Source organism: Macaca nemestrina, chromosome 15 (genome assembly GCF_043159975.1).
Source record: "Macaca nemestrina isolate mMacNem1 chromosome 15, mMacNem.hap1, whole genome shotgun sequence".
NCBI classification, from domain to species: Eukaryota; Metazoa; Chordata; class Mammalia; order Primates; family Cercopithecidae; genus Macaca; species Macaca nemestrina.
In genome coordinates, this window is record NC_092139.1 from 99,199,571 (window position 1) to 99,218,153 (window position 18,583).

Here is an 18,583-nt window from a genome sequence, read left to right on the forward strand (position 1 = left end):
TGGAAGGAGGTAAATGGATATGTTCATTTTACCATGTGCAAATGGTTCCTTTTTATTACAGTTTTTTAGAATTGTAGGCTGGGCACAGTGGCTCACACCTGTAATCCCAGCACTTTGGAAGGCCGAGGCAGGCGGATCACAAGGTCAAGAGTTCGAGACCAGCCTGGCCAACATGGTGAAACCCCGTTTCTACTAAAAATACAAAAATTAGCTGGGCGTGGTGGCGTGTGCCTGTTATCCCAGTTATTCAGGAGGCTAAGGCAGGAGAATTGCTTAAACTCTAGAGGCAGAGGTTGCAGTGAGCCGAGATGACGCCACTGTACTCCAGCCTAGGTGACAGAGAAGACTCTGTCTCAAAAAAAAAAAAAAAAAAAAAGAATTGTGAATGAATCTGTTCAACAATCTTTCAAATATTATAGAAATGTACAGTTTAGGAGCCAGTCTCCTATAATCCCCCCTTCCCCAAGAGAGAACCACTGGCATTAGTTTGATATTCTGGAGTCTTTTCAGGCTTTTAATATGTATGATATAATCATTTATGTATACATACACACATGCTTGTTTATATGTACACAAGTGTGTGTGTGTGTGTGTATATATTTGATGTATTCCAACATATGGGTGCTGTAAATACATAAAATTAGGCCGGGTGCGGTGGCACATGTTTGTAATCCCAGCACTTTGGGAGGCTGAGGCAGGCAGATCACCTGAGGTCAGGAGTTCAAGCCCAGCCTGGCCAACGTGGTGAAACCCTGTCTCTACTAAAAATACAAAAATTAGCTGGGCGTGGTCATGTACGCCTGTAAGCCCAGCTACATGGGAGGCTTAGGAAGGAGAATCACTTGAACCCGGGAGGTGGAGGTTGCAGTGAACTGAGATCGTGCCATTGCACTCTAGACTGGGCGACAAGAGGGAAGCTCTGTCTCAAAAAATATATATATATATTCTATTATTTATTTATTCATTCGTTCTTTGAGACAGAGTCTTGCTTTGTCAGCCAGGCTGGAGTGCAGTGGCCTGATCTCAGCTTACTGCAACCTCCACCTCCTGGGTTGAAGCAATTCTTGTGCCTCAGCCTCCCAAGTAGCTGGGACTACAGGCATGCACCACCATGCCCAGCTAATTTTCGTATTTTTGGTAGGTTTTGCCATGTTGGCCAGGCTGGTCTCAAACTCCTGACCTCAAGTGATCTGCCCGCCTTGGCCTCCCAAAGAGCTTCGATTACAGATGTGAGCCACTGCGCCTGACCTAATTTTTTAAAAAACATACCATATTATACATACCGTGCAGTGATTTTATTTTTTCACCAAATCACTTTCTGAGGCATCTGTCCCTTCAGTACCCGTAGGTCTGCCTCATTCATAGAAAATGAGCGCATGGCATTGATTGAATTGTATTATTAACCTGTCCTCTTTTGATGGGTATTTGTGGGGTTTCACTCTTCTCTTGTTATTATTATAAGCAATAGTGAGGTGAATTCCCTTATGTATGTCTTTGTAAGCTAGTTTTTAAAAACCGTGAGTGGGGCCGGGCGCGGTGGCTCAAGCCTGTAATCCCAGCACTTTGGGAGGCCGAGACGGGCGGATCACGAGGTCAGGAGATCGAGACCATCCTGGCTAACACGGTGAAACCCCGTCTCTAATAAAAAATACACAAAAAAAACTAGCCGGGCGAGGTGGCGGGTGCCTGTAGTCCCAGCTACTCGGGAGGCTGAGGCAGGAGAATGGCGTGAACCTGGGAGGCGGAGCTTGCAGTGAGCCGAGATCTGGCCATTGCACTCCAGCCTGGGTGACACAGCAAGACTCCGTCTCAAAAAAAAAAAAAAACAAAAAAAACCGTGAGTGGAATTGAGCGCAGTAGTTCACGCCTGTAATCCCAGCACTTTGGGAGGCTGAGGCCAGTGGACCACCCGAGCTCGGGAGTTCGAGACCAGCCTGGCCATTATGGCAAAACCCCATCTTTACTAAAAGTACAAAAATTAGCTGCGCGTGGTGGCATGCACCTGTAGTCCCAGCTACTCAGGAGGCTGAGGCAGGAGAATCGTTAGAACCTGGGAGACGGAGCTTGCAGTGAGCTGAGATCGTGCCACTGCACTCCAGCCTGGGCAACAGAGCGAGACTCTGTCTCAAATTAAAACAAAATTATGAGTGGGTTAGGAGGAGCAACATGTTAGTAACCTGCAGAACCATGAAAAGAAATTCAAAGTGATTGACAGGCCAGTGCGGTGGCTCATGCTTGTAATCCCAGCACTTTGGGCGGCCAAGGTGGGCAGATTGTCTGAGCTCAGGAGTGTGAGACCAGCCTGGGCAACATGGTGAAAACCCGTCTCTACTGAAATACAAAAAATTATCTCGGTTGGGTGGCATGTACCAGGAGTTACAGCTACTTGAGAGACTAAGGCACGAGAATAACTTGAACCCATGAGGTGGAGATTACAGTGAGCAGAGATCATGCCACTGCCCTCCAGCTTGGGTGACAGAGCAAGACTGTTACAAAAAAAATTTTTAAAAATCAACACCATCTGTCACTGCTCTTCTGTGTTCCTTATTACCTTTTTCCTGACGAATTTCTCTTACTCATCTTTTGCTGTTGTTTATAACTCCCCTCTTCAGATTTCAGCTAAATTCATATCGTATGTTCCTGTTAAGTACTAGGAATATTATTAGGCATTTACTTATTTTATAACTTTAATTTCATATGTTTGTAAATAAGACATTCCTACTTTTTAGTAACAAAAATATTTTTCATTCTGGTGAATAAAAAATTAAAAATAGTAATTTTCAATTCACTTTACGGTATTTGAAAAGTCAAATTTTGGGAGACCAAGGGAGGAGGATCACCTGAGCTCAGGAGTTCAAGACTAGCTTGGGTAACATAGTGAAACCCTGCCTCTACAAAAAATAAAAAATTAACCAGGTGTAGTAGTGGAGCATGTCTGTAGTCACAGCTACTTGGGAGGCTGAGGTGAAAGGATCACTTGAGCCTAGGATGTTAAGGCTGCAGTGAGCCGTGACTGTACCACTGCATTCCAGCCAGGGCAACAGAGCAAGACCCTGTCTCCAAAGAAAAGTCAGATTTTTATTTTACTTTAACATCTTTAATCAGTAAAATCAATATTAGAAAATTTTTAACCTCATTTCTGGTTTAAGTAGCTCTGAGATTCTGACCTGAAAAAGCCAAATATGTCTATTTTCCCTCTTTTTAAGTTTTTTTGATTGTTTAAGAGATAGGGTTTCGCTCTGTTGCCCAGACCAGAGTGCAGTGGCACATTCATGGCTCAGGGCAGCCTTGACCTCTGGGGCTCAAGCTGTCCTCCCATCTAAGCCTCTGGAGTAGCTGGGACCACAGGTACATGCCTCCATACTTGGCTAACTAAAAAAATTCTGGGGGGGCCGGACGCGGTGACTCAAGCCTGTAATCCCAGCACTTTGGGAAGCTGAGGTAGGCGGATCACCTGAAGTCAGGAGTTTGAGACCAGCCTGATCAGCATGGAGAAACCCCGTCTCTACAAAAAATAAAATTAGCTGGGCGTGGTGGCTCATGCCTGTAATCCCAGGTACTCAGGAGGCTGAGGCAGGGGAATCGCTTGAAGCCAGGAGGCAGAGGTTGCGGTGAGCAGAGATCACACCATTGCACTCCAACCTGGGCAACAAGAGCAAAACTCTGTCTCAAAAAAAAAAAAAAAATTTCAGAGCTGGGTACAGTGGCTCATGTGTGTAATCCCAGCACTTTGGGAGGCTCAGGTGAGAGTATCGCTTGAGCCCAAGAGATTGAGAACAGCTTGGGTAATGTAGTGAGACATCGTCACAAATTTTTTTATTTTTATTTTTTGGGTAGAGATGGAGTGTTTTATTTTATTTTATTCTATCTTATTTATTTATTTATTTTTTGAGACAAAGTCTCACTCTGTTGCCCAGGATGGAGTGCAGGGACTCGATCTCGGCTCACCACAACCTCTGCCTCCCAGGTTCAAGCGATTCTCCTGCCTCAGCCTCCCGAGTAGCTGGGACTACAGGCATATACCACCATGCCCAGCTAATTTTTGTATTTTTAGTAGAGATAGGGTTTTACTATGCCGGCCAATCTGGTCTCGAACTCCTGACTTTGTGATCCGCCCACTTCAGCTTCCCAAAGTGCTGGGATTGCAGGTGTGAGCCACCGTGTCCGGCCTTTTTTTTTTTCTTGTATTTGAGACAGGCTCTTACTCTTTCGCCCAGGCTGGAGTGCAGTGGTGCAATCTCAGTTCACTGGAACGTCTGCCTCCTGGGTTCAAGTGATCCTCCCACCTCAGCCTCCCAGGTAGCTGGGACTACAAGAGCATGCCCCCACTGTGCCTGGCTAATTTTTTATTTTTTGTAGAGACGGGGTTTCACCATGTCACCCAGCCTGGTCCTGAACTCTAGCAATGCAACTGCCTCAGCCTCCCAAAGTGCTGGGATTACAGCCATGAACTACCACTTCAGCCCTAGATGGAGTCTTGCTATGTTGCCGAGGTTGGTCTTGAACTCCTGGCCTCAAGCAGTCCTCCCACCTTGACCTCTCAAAGCGTTTGGATTACAGGCATGAGCCACCATGCCTGGCCTCTATTTTTAATCTATCTTGGTGTTTACTTTTTGTTCTTTGAGACGGAGTCTTGCTCTGTCACCAGGCTGGAGTGCAGTGGCACAGTCTTAGCTCACTGCAACCTCTGCCTCCCGGGTTCAAGCAGTTCTCCTGCCTCAGCCTCCTGAGTAGCTGGGACTACAGGCGCGTGCCACCGTGCCCAGGTAATTTTTGCATTTTTAGTAGAGATGGGGTTTCACCATGTTGGCCAGGATGGTCTTGATCTCTTGACCTTGTGATCCACCCGCCTTGGCCTCCCAAAGTGCTGGGATTACAGGCGTGAGGCACTGCGCCCAGCTGGTGTTTTCATTTTTTGTTTGTTTGTTTTTAGTAGAGATGGGGTTTCACCGTGTTAGGATGGTCTTGATTTCCTGACCTCGTGATATGCCCGCCTCGGCCTCCCAAAGTGCTGGGATTACAGGTGTTAGCCACTGTGCCTGGCCATACTTTTTTGTGAGAAGGCAACAATATGAAACTGTGATTCGAGAAGAGATGTTAGCTCCAACATCATCATATATATATATGATTTTTTTGTATTGCCCTAGATTTTACTATGAGCAGCGATTACTACGGAAGGTCTTCGAAGAATGGAAAGAAGAGTGGTGGGTTTTCCATCATGAGTGGAAACTCTGTGTTCGAGCTGACTGTCACTACAGGTCAGGTTTCGTGTTATACCCCTTCAGTTTTACTGATGCACATTATCAGATGATTATGTGTTGGCATGTTTATGGTCAAAAGAAGCAAACTTTGGATCACTTTTTGTTTTTCTTCAAATCATTTTTAGAGTTAGCAAGATCAAAGTTCCAAATTAAACCCAAGCATGCATGCACATGCTGGGCACGTGCACACAGACACACATACACACACACCTCCCACACCTCTAATTCAGGTAACCAGTATGTGTTGGTTATGCTAATAGTTTGAATGGGATTTTCCCAGTGATTTTCATTTCTATATAATTTCTAATTCTGAAAGTATTCTGGGTTTTTTTTTGTTGTTTGTTTTAAGACAGAGTCTCACTCTGTTGCCCAGGCTGGAGTGCAGTGGCACGATCTTGGCTCACTGCAACCTCCGCCTCCCAGGTTCAAGCAATTCTCCTGCCGCAGTATCCCGAATAGTTGGGATTACTGGCATGTGCCACCATGCCCAGCTAATTTTTGTAGGTTTAGTAGAGACAGGGTTACATCATGTTGACTGGGCTGGTCTCGAACTCCTGACTTCAGGTGATCTGCCCGCCTTGGCCTCCCAAAATGCTGGGATTACAGGCGTGAGCCACTGCACCTGGCCAATTTTTTTTTTTTTTTTTGAGATGGAATCTCACTCTTGTTGCCCAGGCTGGAGTGCAGTGGTGCACTGCAACCTCCGCCCCCTGTGTTCAAGTGATTCTCCTGCCTCAGCCTCCCTAGTAGCTGGGATTACAGGCATGCGCCACCATGCCCAGCTAATTTTGTATTTTTAGTAGAGATGAGGTTTCTCCATGTTGGTCAGTCTGATCTCAATCTCCTGACCTCAGGTGATTCTCCCGCCTTGGCCTCCCAAAGTGCTGGGATTACAGGCATGAAACCACCCTGTTTTAAAAATAATAAGTTGTTCTAATTTACATTGATTGTGGGAGAAAATATATGCCCAACATAGAATATTAAGAAAATAGAGGCCAGGCACAGTGACTCATGCCTGTAATCCCAGCACTTTGGAATGCCGAGGCAGGTGGATCACTTAAGCGCAAGAGTTTGAGACCAGCCTTAGCAACATGATGTAACCCCATCTCTACCAAACAGTACAGAATACCAACAGGGTGTAGGGATGTGCGCTTGTGGTCTCAACTACTTGGGAGGCTGAGGCAGGCGGATTGCTTGAGCCCGGGAGGCAGAGATTTCAGTGAGCCGAGATTGTGCCACTCACTCCAGCCTGGCCAACAGAGCTAGATCCTGTCACACACACACACACACAAAGAAGAAAAGAAAAAACTCTTAATCCTTGATATTCACATTCCCAGGGATAAGTGAAGGGGAAAGTAACAGTTGAGAATTATTATATCAAATATACATTTTTAGACCTTTTTTTAAAACCTGAATGTCATTTCTTATAGATTGTATATTTAAAATGGTATTAACTCTTATTGTAGTCATTTCTTTGTCTAGGTTCTTTGGAACAAGAGTTCTGATTTATGGATATTTCAGATTAAAATAGACGCACTGAGTTGTTTTAGTAAGCAGATAGAATATGAAATCAAGGCCTAGGAATTGCAGTAGTGAATATATGGGGAAGGCCGAGTGTGGTGGCTCACTCTGGTAATCCCAGTACTTTGGGAGGCTGAGGCGGGTGGATCACTTGAGGTTAGGATTTCGAGACCAGCCTGGCTAACATTGGTGAAACCTCGTCTCTATTAAAAAAATATATATATAAAAATTCCAGCCTGGGCAACACAGTGAAACCCCATCTCAATGAAAATACAAAAAACATTAGCCGGGCGTGGCGGCATGCACCTGTAGTCCCAGCTATTTGGGAGGTTGAGACCGGAAAATTCATTGAACTCAGCATGCAGAGACTGCAGTAAGTCAAGATCGCACTACTGGACTCCAGCCTGGGCAACAAAGCAAGACTCTGTCTCCAAAAAATAAAAATAAAAAAATAAAAAAATTAGCTGGGCATGGTGGCATGTGCCTGTAGTCCCCAGCCACTCAGGAGGCTGAGGCAGAAGAATTGCTTGAACCCAGGAGTCGGAGGTTACAGTGAGCTGAGATCATGCCACTGCACTCCAGCCTGGGCGACAGAGTGAGACTCTGTCTCAAAAAAAAAACTTTTTAAAATGAATGTTAATAAAATATTTAAAACTAGGAAAATATGAAGAGACAAAAGTCTTAAAATGTATGGCGTATGTATCAAGAAGAAGGAAAAGGCGTCAATGACCATGTTGTAGTGCAAACGAGAAGTGATGTTTTTTATAGTGTGGATAGTTAAGATAATTAAGATGTGACTGTCGGCCAGGCATCGTAGCTCACACCTATAATCCTAGCACTTTAGGAGGCCGGGGCAAGAGATCACTTGAGCCCAGGAGTTTGAGACCAGCCTAGGGAACATGGCAAAAGCCCCCTCTACAAAAAAATACAAAAATTTGCCGGGAGTGGTGGTGTGTTCCTGTAGTCCCAGCTTCTCGGAGGCCAAGGTGGGAGGAGTACCTGAGCCCAGGGAGGCCTCAAGGCTACAGTGAGCCATGTTTACCTTACTGCACTCCAGCCTAGGTGACAGAGTGAGACCCTGTGTTAAAAAAAAGAGACAAGATTGTCTTTCCAAACATCATGGATTTTTTTTTTTTTTTTTTTTTTTTAATTTGTGACAGAGTCTTGGTGTCACCCAGGCTGGAGTGCAGTAGAGCAGTCTCAGCTCACTGCAACCACCGCCTCCCGGGTTCAAGCGATTCTCCTGCCTCAGCCTCTGAGTAGCTGAGACTATAGGCACATGCCACTACGTGTGGCTAATTTTTATATTTTTAGTAAAGACGGGGTTTCACCATGTTGACCAGGCTGGTCTCAAACTCCCAACCTCAGGTAATCTGCCTGCCTCGGCCTCCCAGAGTGCTGAGATTACAGGTGTGAGCTACTCTGCCTGGCCCAAACATCATGAATTTGTGGATGATGAAAGTCAACTTATTCTTGGAGCAGTCAAGCCTTTGCTTCCTCAGTGACACTTTAAGGTATGGAGAATGACTCTTCTTCAAAGAGAATAGAGTTCATTGTGATTGTAGGAAATGAAATTTTAGCTTTGGTGCAGATATGGTTTTTTTTTGTTTTTTTTTGTTTTTTTTTTTTTCAATTTTATAACTTTATTTGATGTATTTGATGATCAGCGATTAGTTCTCATCCACATTGACTGTCTGTAGATTTTTGAAAGTGGTAACAGGTACATAGGTAACCAAAGTATAGAGCTTATTTGGTGAATCTTCATCCTCATTACGTTTTCTGGACAGCCGCACACGGATTCGGTATGGGACATTCCTTATTCCTTTGGCCCAGACAGCTTTGTTGAGCCTGGTATCAATGCGCACATCTGGAGTTCCCATCTCCTTCATGGCAAATTTCCGAATCTCTTTGAGTGCCCGAGGGGCACGCTTCTTGAAGCCCACTCCAAGGATGCGCTTGTGAATGTTGATGATGTATTCTCGGGTCACCACCTCGTTGATGGCAGAACGGCCCTTTTTCTTCTCGCCACCCTTCTTTGCGGGAGCCATTCTGCCGGGTCCAAGCTGGAAAGCTGTTTTTTGTTTTTTAAATCAGAAGCGTCAATGTTAATTTCTTCTGAGTATAGAACAGACTTGGTGTGTTGGATTAGGAGTTGTTTTGCTGTTGTTTGTTTTTTGAGACAGAGTCTTGCTCTGTTGTTCAGGCTGAGTGCAGTGGCGCGATCTTGGCTCACTGCAACCTCTGCCTCCTGGGTTCAAGTGATTCTCCTGCCTCAGCCTCCGGAGTAGCTGGGATTACAGGCGTGTGCCACCACACCCGGCTAATTTTTGTATTTTTAGTAGAGATGGGGTTTCACCATATTGGCCAGGCTGGTCTTGAACTCCTTGCCTCGGCCTCTGAAAGTGCTAGGATTATAAGTGTGAGCCACCGCGCCCGGCCTGTTGTTTTATTTTAAAGAAATGCCGTTTGCTTTTTTTGGGTCCTTAGGTATTACCTGTATAACCTGATGTTCCAGACCTGGAAGACCTACGTGCGTCAGCAGCAGGAGATGAGGAACAAGTACATTAGAGCCGAGGTTCATGGTGAGAAAAAGAAGTCCATGTGTGAAGAAGATGCCCACACTTACTGTGCAGAACGTCACAGGAAGGACGAGCACATTGTCTCAGAGAGAAAAATAACTCTAGGTCCAAGGAAGATTCGTTTGATTCTCTTTCATATTTTTCAGAAAGTGTGATCTCTTGAGTGGGCACCTGTACGATTGGATCCCTGTGGTTTTCTCCATATGGCATGGTTTGAGCGCTTAAAGCTCGTTTAATCAGAATTTGTATGGACTGGCTGTTCCTGGCCTACGGGTTCAGTGTGCTGGCTGGGACTCTCCTATGGCGCCTGGGGCTGCCGTCTATCTTGCTGTGTCAAGTTGCCCAGAGACTCTGGAGCAGAGCTGCAGTGCTCTTTGTTGATCTGCTTTGCTCAAGTTGTCCCTTAGTGATACTGTGGCCACTTTAGCTCTGGTCAGAGTCTGGTTTCTCTGTGAAACATGTGGAGAGTCTAAGGGAAAAGAAGTGGGGTTTCAAAATGATAATACAGACTGCATTAGCAGCAGCATGTCCTAAAGGTCCCTCAAACCCAGCAAGTCACCAGTACAACCTGTCAATTCCCCCCCCCCCTTACACCTGCGGTTCCTTTGACTTTTCCTGTCTACGAAGACTTACTTAGGAACGGTGTCTGTTCCTCATGCCTCATGTCATCACTGACCTAATCTTTTAAGATGGCCCTCTGAGGCACCGCTTGCAGTCATATTTGCATCTCTCCTTCCTGAGAGTCATCCTCATCATTTTCCCAGAGTGTTATAAGTACCTCTTCATTAATCTCCCTCATTTATTTTTTCCTACTTCTCATTGTACACATAGCTACAAGAGTGGTAAGACATAGATAAGATCATGTCACTCCTTTACGTAAGGTCAACCCTGCTTGGTATGTCACACAAGGTCTTCATCTCTTCTGTTCTACACCGTCTGCTCTTGACACACTGGATGTGCACTTCCTTATCTTTCTATCTTTGTCCCTGTAGTTCTTCCTTCCGGCCCATTTAAATGTGTAGCTTTCCTTGATCTCCCCTAGCCCAGTGGTCTTTCCCCTGTCTGTATTCCCAAAGTATGAGAAGCTCCTACCCAGGCCTCACAGTTACTGCACCAAATGCACTGTTTCACTGGTAAGTAACTTATGCTGTTTGGTGGTTGGTTGTTTTTTTCATTACATACAGTAAGATTCATTCTTTTTGATATTCAGTTCAAGACTTTGGTACACACTACCACATACAGCTAATTTTTTGGATTTTGGTAGAGATGGGCTTTCGCCATGTTGCCCAAGCTGGTTTCAAACTCCTGGACTAAAGCAATCCACCTGCCTCAGTCTCCCAAAGTTCTGGCAGTACAGGTGTGAGCCACCATGCCTGGCCTTAAGTTTAACTCTCTAAGTAACTGGCAAACTTTTTTATTGTGGCTGTACCATTTTGCATTCCCACCAGTAATTCATGAGAGTTCTACTTGCTCTATCTACATCCTCTTGACCTCTTTGTATTGTCATTAAAATTTTTTCTTCGGCGATACTAGTGGGTGTATACAGGCATTTAATTGTGGGTTTTTAAAAATTACTGTTACGGCCAGGCGCGGTGGCTCAAGCCTGTAATCCCGGCACTTTGGGAGGCCGAGATGGGCGGATCACGAGGTCAGGAGATCGAGACCATCCTGGCTAACACGGTGAAACCCCGTCTCTACTAAAAACACAAAAAACTAGCCGGGCGAGGTGGCGGGCGCCTGTAGTCCCAGCTACTCGGGAGGCTGAGGCAGGAGAATGGCGTAAACCCAGGAGGCGGAAGCTTGCAGTGAGCTGAGATCAGGCCACTGTACTCCAGCCTGGGCGGCAGAGCGAGACTCCGTCTCAAAAAAAAAAAAAAAAAAAAAATTACTGTTACATGGGTATACTGCATAACGGTGGAGATTTGAGTATCCACTACCCAAATAGTGAACATTGTACACGACAGGTAATTAGGTAATTTTTCAACCCTTGTCCCTCTTCCACCCTCCCTTACCCTCTTTTGGAGTCCCCAGTGTTTATTATCTCCACTATTATGTCCATGAGTACCAGCTGTTTAGCTCCCGCCTATAAATGAAAACATGTGATATTTGATTTTCTGTTTCTGAGTTCACTTAGGATAATGGCCTCTAGTTCCATCCATGTTGGTGCCAAGGGCATGACTTCATTCTTTTTATGGCTGGGTGGTATTCCATGGTATATATTTTTCTTCTCTGTTCTCTTTCTTTTTTTTTTTTTTGAGGCGGAGTCTCGCTCTGTCGCCCAGGCTGGAGTGCAGTGGCGCGATCTCGGCTCACTGCAAGCTCCGCCTCCCGGGTTCCCGCCATTCTCCTGCCTCAGCCTCCCGAGTAGCTGGGACTACAGGTGCCGCCACCATGCCCGGCTAATTTTTTTGTATTTTTAGTGGAGACGGGGTTTCATTGTGTTAGCCAGGATGGTCTCGATCTCCTGACCTCGTGATCCGCCCGTCTCGGCCTCCCAAAGTGCTGGGATTACAGGCTTGAGCCACCGCGCCCGGCCCTCTCTTCTCTTTCCTTCCTTCCTTCCTTCCTTCCTTCCTTCCTTCCTTCCTTCCTTCCTTCCTTCCTTCCTTCCTTCCTTCCTTCCTTCTCTCTCTCTTTCTCTCTCTCCTTCCTTCCTTCTTTCTTTTCCTTCTTTCTTTCCTTCTTTTCTTTCCTTCTTTCCTTTCTTTTCTTTCTTTTCCTTCCTTCCTTCCTTCCTTCCTTCCTTCCTTCCTTCCTTCCTTCCTTCCTTCCTTCCTTCCTTCCCTCCCTCCCTCCCTCCCTCCCTCCCTCCCTCCTTCCTTCCTTCCTTCCTTCCTTCTCCCTTTCCCTTTCCCTTTCCCTTTTTTTTTCTCTTTCTCTTTTTCTTTCTCTTTCTCTTTTTCTTTCTCACTCTGTCACCCAGGCTGGAGTGCAGTGGTGTGATCTCAGCTCACTGCTGCCTCCACCTCCTGGGTTCAAGCTCTGTTCCTGCCTCAGCCTATCCAGTACCTGGGACTACAGGCATGTGCCCCCATGCCTGACTAATTTTTTATTTTTAGTAGAGACAAGATTTCACTATATTGGCCAGGCTGGTCTCAAACTCCTGACCTCAAGTGATCTGCCTGCCTCGGCCTCCCAAAGTACTGGGATTACAGGCATGAGCCACCACGCCCGGCTGTGGTGTATATTTTCTGTATCTGTTGATGGATGCTGAGGTTGGTTCTATGACTTTGCTGTTGAGAATAGTGCTGCACGAGTGCAGGTGTCTTTTTAATATAATAATTTCTCTTCCTTTGAGTATATTCCCCCTAGTGGGATTGCTGGGTTGAATGGTAGTTCTGTTTTTAGTTCTTTGAGAAATCTCTATACTGTTTTCCATAGAAGCTCAACTAATTTATATTCCCACCACCAGTGTGTTAAAGTGTTCCCTTTCTCTGTGTCCATGCCAACATCTTTTTTTTTTTTTTTTTTTAGGTGGGGGGTGTCTTGCTGTGTCACCCAGGCTGGAGTGCAGTGGCTTGGTCATAGTTTGTTGCAGCCTTGACTTCCTGGGCTCAAGTGATCCTCCCACCTCAGACTCCTGAGTAGCTGGGACCATAGGCATGTGCTACCATGCCTGGCTAACTTTTTATATTTTGTAGAGACAGGATCTTGTATGTTGCCCAAGCTGGTCTTGGACCTCTGGGCTCCAGTGTTTCTCCTTCCTCAGCCTCCTAAAGTGCTAGGATTACAGGCATGAGCCACCACACCCAACCTAACTTTTTAATAATAGTCGTTCTGACTGGTGTAAGATGATATCTCATTGTGGTTTTAATTTGCACTTCTCTGATAATTAGTGATGTTGAGTATCTTTTCCTGTGCTTATTTGCTATTTATATCTGTTTTTTGGTGAAGTATCTGTTCATGATCTTTTGTCCTTTTAAATTGGGTTGTTTGTGTTCTTGTTGAGATTTGTTTTTTGTTTTTTATTTGTTAGGTGTGGTTTTTTTTGACAGTTTTTTTTTTTTTTTTTTTTTTTTTGACGGAGTCTTGCTCTGTTGCCCAGGCTGGAGTGCAGTGGTGCAATCTCGGCTCACTGCAACCTCGACCTCCTGGGTTTAAGCAATTCTTCCACCTTAGCCTCCCGAGTAGCTGGGACTACATGGTGTGCTGCCATGCCCAGCTAATTTTTGTATTTTTTTAGTAGAGACAGAGTTTCACCATGTTGGCCAGGCTGGTCTGGAACTCCTGACCTCAGGGGATCCACCTGCCTTGGCCTCCCAAAGTGCTGGGACTACAGGCGTGAGCCACCAAGCCCAGCCTAGTTTTGTAAAGTATGCATTCTGTTACAAGCATTTTGTCAAAGCATGATTTGCTTATGTTTTCTCCCAGTCTTTTTGTTCTCTTAACAGTATCTTTTGCAGAGGAAAAGTTTTTAATTTTGATGAAGTCCAAGCTATTCTGTTTTTATGGATTTTTTTTTTTTTTTTTTTGCGAGAGTCCCGCTGTTGCCCGGGTTGGAGTTCAGTGGTGTGATGATAACTCGTTGCAGCCTGGAACTCCTGGGCTCCGACCTCAGCCTCCCAAGTAACTGGGACTACAAGCAATGCCCCACCATGCCTGGCTAAGGTTTTTATTTTTTGTAGAGATGGGGGTCTTGCTTTGTTGCCCAGGCTGGTCTCAAACTCCTGGCCTCAAGCGGTTCTCCCACTTCAGCTTCCAAAGCCCTGGGATTATAGTCAGGAGCAACTGTGCCCAGCTGGATTATATTTTTTGATAGCATATCTTAGCTGTCATCTCTAAGAACTTTGCCTTAACCCAAGGTCACAAAGATTTCCTCTTACCTTTTCTTCTAAACATTCTGTAGTTTTACATATGGATCTTGTATATTCTACAACCCTGCTAAGTTCATTGATTATTTCTTTTTTTTTTTTTTTGAGACAGAGTCTCACTCTGTCACCCAGGCTGGAGTTCAGTGGCGCGATCTTGGCTCAGTGCAAGCTCTGCCTCCCAGGTTCATGCCATTCTCCTGCCTCAGCCTCCTGAGTAGCTGGGACTACAAGTGCCTGCCACCACTCCTTGCTAATTTTTTATATTTTTAGTAGAGACGGGATTTCACCGTGTTAGCCAGGTTGGTCTCCATCTCTTGACCTCATTATCTGCCTGCCTCGACCTCCCAAAGTGCTGGGATTAACGGCATGAGCCACTGTGCCTGGCTCATTTATTATTTCTAACAGCTTTTTTGTAAATTCCATGGAGTTTTCTATGTAGACAGTCAAATTGTCTATGAATAGATACAGTTTTATTCCTTCCTCTTCTTTTCTTTTTTCTTTTTCTTTTTTTCTTCTTTTTTTTTTGAGATGGATTCTCGCCCTGTCGCCCAGGCTGGAGTGCAGTGGCACAATCTCAGCTCATTGCAAGCTCCGCCTCCCAGGTTCACGCCTTTCTCCTGCCTCAGCCTCCTGAAGCTGGGACTACAGGCGCCCTCCAAGCTATTTTTTTGTATTTTTAGTAGACACGGAATTTCACCATGTTAGCCAGGATGGTCTCAATCTCCTTACCTCTCATCCACCCGCCTTGGCCTCCCAAAGTGCTGGGATTACAGGCGTGAGCCACCACTCCCCGCCCTCTTTTCATTTTTTTATTTTACTGGCTAGGGCTTCCGTATGATATTGAATAGCAGTGGTAACAGTGGACACATCCTTGCTTTGTTCTTGGTCTTAAGGGAAAAGCATTCAGCTTTTAATCATTAAATAGGATGTTCGTGGTATGTTTTTTTATACCTGTCCTTCATCAGGTTAAGGAAATTCTATTCCTAGTTTTCTGAGCATTTTAATCGTTAGTAGATGTTGAATTATTTTTGAACTGTTTTTCCTGTATCTATTGAGATGATTGTGAGGTGACTTCTTTTTTAGTCTTTTGTTAAGGTTAATTATATAGACTAGTTTTCAACTTTTTTTTTTGTTTGTTTGAGATGGTGTCTTACTGTTTGGCCCAGGTTGATTTTGAACTCCTGCACTCACACTGTCCTCCTGCCTCAGCCTCCTGAATAGCTGGAACTACAGGCACTTGCCACCATGCCCAGCTGCTCTTCAGATTTTGAATCAGCTTCACAGTCTTACTTTTATTTATTTATTTTTTTTTAAGATAGGGTCTTGTTCTGTTGCCCAGGCTGGGATGCAGTGGTGCAGTCACAGCTCAGAGTAGCCGTGACCTACCTGGTTTAGGCAATCCTCCCACTTCATCCTCCTAAGAAGCTGGGACCACAACCGCATGCTACCAAGGCCAGCTAATTTTCTTTTGTATTTTTTTGTAGAGATGGGGTTTTGCACTGTTGCTCAGGCTGGTCTCAAACTCCTGGGCTCAAGCAGTCCACTTGCCTCAGCCTCCCAAAATGCTGGGATTACAGACATGAGCCACTGTACCCAGCCATGTTCCACAGATTAATGCCATTCTTTTTATATATTGCTGGGTTCAATTTGCTAATATTTTGTTGAGGGGGGTGGGGTTGCTTCTGTATTCATGAGGGATATTGGTCTTTAGTGTTCTTTTATTGTCATACCTTTGTCTGGTTTTGGTTCAGGTAATACTAGCCTCGTAGAATGAGTTGGGAAGTATTTTCTATTTTTTATTTTTTTTGAGACGGAGTCTCGCTCTGTCGCCCAGGCTGGAGTGTAGTGGCGTGATCTTGGCTCACTGCAAGCTCCGCCTCCTGGGTTCATGCTGTTCTCCTGCCTCAGCCTCTCGAGTAGCTGGGACTATAGGCCCCCACCACCACACCCAGCTAATTTTTTGTATTTTTTAGTAGAGATGGAGTTTCACCCTGTTAGCCAGGATGGTCTTGATCTCCTGACCTCGTGATCTGCCCGCCTTGGCCTCCCAAAATGGGAAGTATTTTCTAAAAGAAATTTGTAGAGTTGGTATTATTTCATCCTTGAGTGGTTAGTAAAATTCTCCGCTGTAATCCTAGTGGTCTAGGCCTAGAATTTTCTTTGTTGGAGGATTTTAAACTTTGAATTCCAGTTTTTAATAGCTCGAAAACTATTTAGGTTATTTATTTATTTATTTATTTATTTAAATTATTTGAGACAGAGTCTTGCTCTATCGCCTAGGCTGGAGTGCAGTGGTGTGATCTTGGCTCACTGCAAGCTCCGCCTCCCAGGTTCACGCCATTCTCCTGCCTCAGCCTCCAGTAGCTGGAACTACGGGCGTCCACCACCGTGCCCGGCTAATTTTTTGTTTTTTTAGTAGAGAAACTGATGTTTCTGTTTTACCATGTTAGCCAGGATAGTCTCGATCTCCCGACCTCATGATCCGCCCACCTCAGCCTCCCAAAGTGCTGGGATTACAGGTGTGAGCCTAGGTGCCTAGGTTATTTATTTTTGCCGCTTTTTTTTTTTTTTTTTTTGAAGATGAGATCTTGCTTTGTTGCCTAGGCTGGAGTGCAGTGGTACAATCATAGTTTACTGTAGCCTCCATCTAACTGCTGGGCTCAGGTGATCCTCCTACCTCAACTTCCTGATTAGCTGGAACTACAGGCGTGTGCTGCCACACTTGGATAATTTTTTAATTTTTTTTTTTTTTTTTTTTTTTTTGAGACGGAGTCTTGCTCTGTCACCCAGGCTGGAGTGCAGTGGCCGGATCTCAGCTCACTGCAAGCTCCTCCTCTCGGGTTCACGCCATTCTCCTGCCTCAGCCTCCTGAGTAGCTGGGACTACAGGCACCTGCCACTTCGCCCGGCTAGTTTTTTGTATTTTTTAGTAGAGATGGGGTTTCACCCTATTAGCCAGGATGGTCTCGATCTCCTGACCTCGTGATCCGCCCGTCTCGGCCTCCCAAAGTGCTGGGATTACAGGCTTGAGCCACCGCGCCCGGCCAATTTTTTAATTTTTGTTTCATGCCAGGGTCTTGCTTTGTTGCCCAGGCTGGTTTCAAACACCTGACCTCAAGTGATCCTGCCACCTTGGCCTCCCCAAGTGCTGGGATTATAGGCAGGAGCCACCACGCTCATTCTTGAGTGAGTTTTGGTAGTTTATATCTTTCAGGGAATTGGCTTATTTCAAATATGTTGTCAAATTTATGTGCATAGAGTGTTGCTTTTTTTTTTTTTTTTCTGAGATAGAGTTTTACTGTTGTTGCCCAGACTGGAGTGCAATGGCACAATCTCGGCTCACTGCAACCTCCGCCTCCCTAGTTCAAGTGATTCTTCTGCCTCAGCCTCCCAAGCAGCTGGGATTACAGGTGCCCGCCACCGTGCCTGGCTAATTTTTATATTTTTAATAGAGACGGGGTTTCACCATGCTGGACAAGCTGCTCTGGAACTCCTGGCCTCAGGTCATCCACCCACCTCGGCCTCCCAAAGTACTGGGATTATAGGCGTGAGCCACCACGCCCAGCTGAGTATTTCATAACTGTAATTTTCATGTCTTCAGGATCTGTAGCTGTCACCCCCTTTCATTCCTGATGTTGGTGATTTATGTCTTTGATCTTTTATTCTTGGTTAATCTGGCTAGAGGTTTATCACTTTTATTGATCTTTACAAATAATCAACTTTGCATTCATTAATACTCTGTTTTTGTATTTGTTTTTTCTTTTTTCTGTTTTCAAGTTTCTTGATTTCTGCTCTTTTTTTTTTTTCCAGATGGAGTCTCGCTTTGTCACCCAGGATGGAGTGCAGAGTAGCATGATCTCGGCTCATTGCAGCCTCTGCCTCCTGGGTTCAAGCGATTTTCCAGCCTCAGCCTACTGAGTAGCTGGGATTACAGGTGCCTGCCACCACGCCCGGCTAATTTTTTTCGTATTTTTAGTAGAGACATTTACTGCTATAAAGTTCTCTTAAACACTGACTACATTACACGAATTTTAATAAGTTATATTTCTGTTTTCATTCAGTTAAAAATTGTTTTCTGATTTTCCCTGAGACCTTCTCTTTGCCCCACAGATTATTTAGAAGCGTGTTTAGTTTTCTAATATTTGGGAGTTTCCCAATATCTTTCTGTTAAGGATTTCTAGTTTATTCCATTATGGTCGGACAACAAGTCTTAGTATGATTTCAGTTGCTTTATTTTTGTTAAGGTTTGTTCTGTGGCCCCAAATACTCTACCTTGTAACGGTTCTAATATTTACTTGAAGAATGTACATTCTGCTGTCCTTTTTTTTTTTTTTTTTTTGAGACGGAGTCTTGCTCTGTTGCCCAGGCTAGGCTGGAGTGCAGTGGAGTGATCTCTGCTCACTGCAGCCTCC

The 18,583-nt window shown here is 45.0% G+C and overlaps 2 protein-coding genes across 15 annotated transcripts in view; one reads left to right on the top strand and one right to left on the bottom strand.

The window, feature by feature from the left end:
• The window catches only part of LOC105487292 (SFI1 centrin binding protein), a 120,926-nt gene that overhangs the window by 47,542 nt on the left and 54,801 nt on the right, over positions 1-18,583 (top strand). For 12 of the 14 annotated variants that reach the window (XR_011614070.1, XM_071080422.1, XM_071080427.1 and 9 more), the window contains 2 exons: positions 5,148-5,258; positions 9,270-9,466. Coding sequence is in view for 13 of the 14 variants with exons in the window: in XM_071080422.1 (XP_070936523.1) it covers positions 5,148-5,258; positions 9,270-9,466 (308 nt within the window). In the remaining variant the exon portion in view is untranslated. The remainder of the gene's footprint in view (positions 1-5,147; positions 5,259-9,269; positions 9,467-18,583) is intronic. The other 2 variants (XM_071080424.1, XM_071080428.1) reach the window with 1 other exon arrangement.
• Positions 8,416-8,845, bottom strand: LOC139358714 (large ribosomal subunit protein eL31-like). Its single transcript, XM_071080445.1, has one exon. It carries the CDS (start codon positions 8,828-8,830, stop codon positions 8,453-8,455), a length of 378 nt encoding a protein of 125 aa, XP_070936546.1. The 5' UTR covers positions 8,831-8,845; the 3' UTR covers positions 8,416-8,452.